Raw genomic sequence first — 1,204 nt, 5'->3', positions numbered from 1 at the left:
GCCCTGCAGGCGGGACGTCTGAGCTCCAGTGTTGGGGACTGCCTCCCCTGAAGCCAGTCGGGAGCATCCTTCCCGCCTTTCCCAGCTCTGGGGGGGTCACTCCTGGCGTTCCTGGGTGGGCAGCCGCGTCCCTCCAGCCTCTGCCTCTGTGATCTCACGGCCTTCTCCCTGGAGTCTGTGTCCACAGTTTCCTCTGCTGGTGGGGGCTCAGGGCCCGCCCCAGTGACCTCAGTCGCCGGCAGGGACCCTATTTCCAAGCAAGGTCACGTCCACGGGTGTCCCATGGGGGTGCAGTTCTTCCAAGACGGTCCCAGATGCATCCTGAGGGATGTGGGACAGCCATGGGACGGTGGCTGGGCCTCCAGGAGGAGCTGAGGCCCCGGCAGGACCATGGGGGGCCCGGGGGCAGCAGAGAGCAAGGCCAGGAGGGGCTGCGGCTGCTCCGCTCAGCCCCGTGTGCCAGGGCTCACGATGTGCTGGGCAGGGCCCCCGTGGCTGCAGGCAGGCCGTCCACTAGCCACCACGGCTCCAGCGGGGCCCCTTGTGCCAGGATTTTACCCAGTGACCTCTGTTTTCTGACAGAAGCCACAGAGGCAAGTCCGACGCAGCCCCCCTCCCGGGAAGATTTATGACAAGCACGGCATTGGCCACACCGCCCCTAACTTATTCAGACTGTTGTCCCAACGGTCCGGTGCCAGCCGCTGGCTCCAGGGCACTCCTTCCTGGAACAGCCGGTGCTCACTGGACCTTTCAAAACCTGTGTTTCTTGGTTGTTCTTAAACAGATTTGTATATTTTGATACTGTTCTTTATAATAAAATTGGCCACTGAAGGTAATTAGGCAGAGAACTGGTGTGGGTTTGTCTTGTTAAAAACATGTGGACGCTCTCGGATGGAGTTTGCCCAGTCCTGGAGCCCCAGGCCTGCAGGCCCCCCAGTGGTTCCTGTTGCTCACCCCAAAGGCTTGCGAGCACCAGCGGAACGTTGATCAGGGGGTTCAGGGCCCCCCGAGGGCCCTAGAGTGAGTGTAGTTAGGGACCCTGTGGGAAGAAGTCAGAGGGGAACTCCCAGGGCCGGGTCCTCATGTAGGAAGGAGGCACCCTGCACCCCCAGGCCTGGCTGGTGCTCCGCAGCCCGCGCAGCGGTGAGACCACAGCTGCCCGCGGGGTCTCCCTCCCCCAGGCCCAGCCTGTGCTCCGCAGTCT

At 62.9% G+C, this 1,204-nt stretch overlaps 1 protein-coding gene across 1 annotated transcript in view; it reads left to right on the top strand.

Annotated features, from left to right (window-relative positions):
* CRELD2 (cysteine-rich with EGF-like domains 2) overlaps positions 1-848 on the top strand; it is a 10,904-nt gene extending 10,056 nt beyond the window's left edge. The window contains exon 10 of the mRNA XM_010832114.1: positions 583-848. Within this exon, the coding sequence (XP_010830416.1) occupies positions 583-632 (50 nt within the window). The 3' untranslated portion in view covers positions 633-848. The remainder of the gene's footprint in view (positions 1-582) is intronic.
* Positions 849-1,204: the final 356 nt, after the last annotated feature.

This window comes from Bison bison, unplaced genomic scaffold (genome assembly GCF_000754665.1).
Source record: "Bison bison bison isolate TAMUID 2011002044 unplaced genomic scaffold, Bison_UMD1.0 scf7180017860370, whole genome shotgun sequence".
Classification (NCBI taxonomy): Eukaryota; Metazoa; Chordata; class Mammalia; order Artiodactyla; family Bovidae; genus Bison; species Bison bison.
This window is presented reverse-complemented; position numbering and strand designations above follow the sequence as displayed.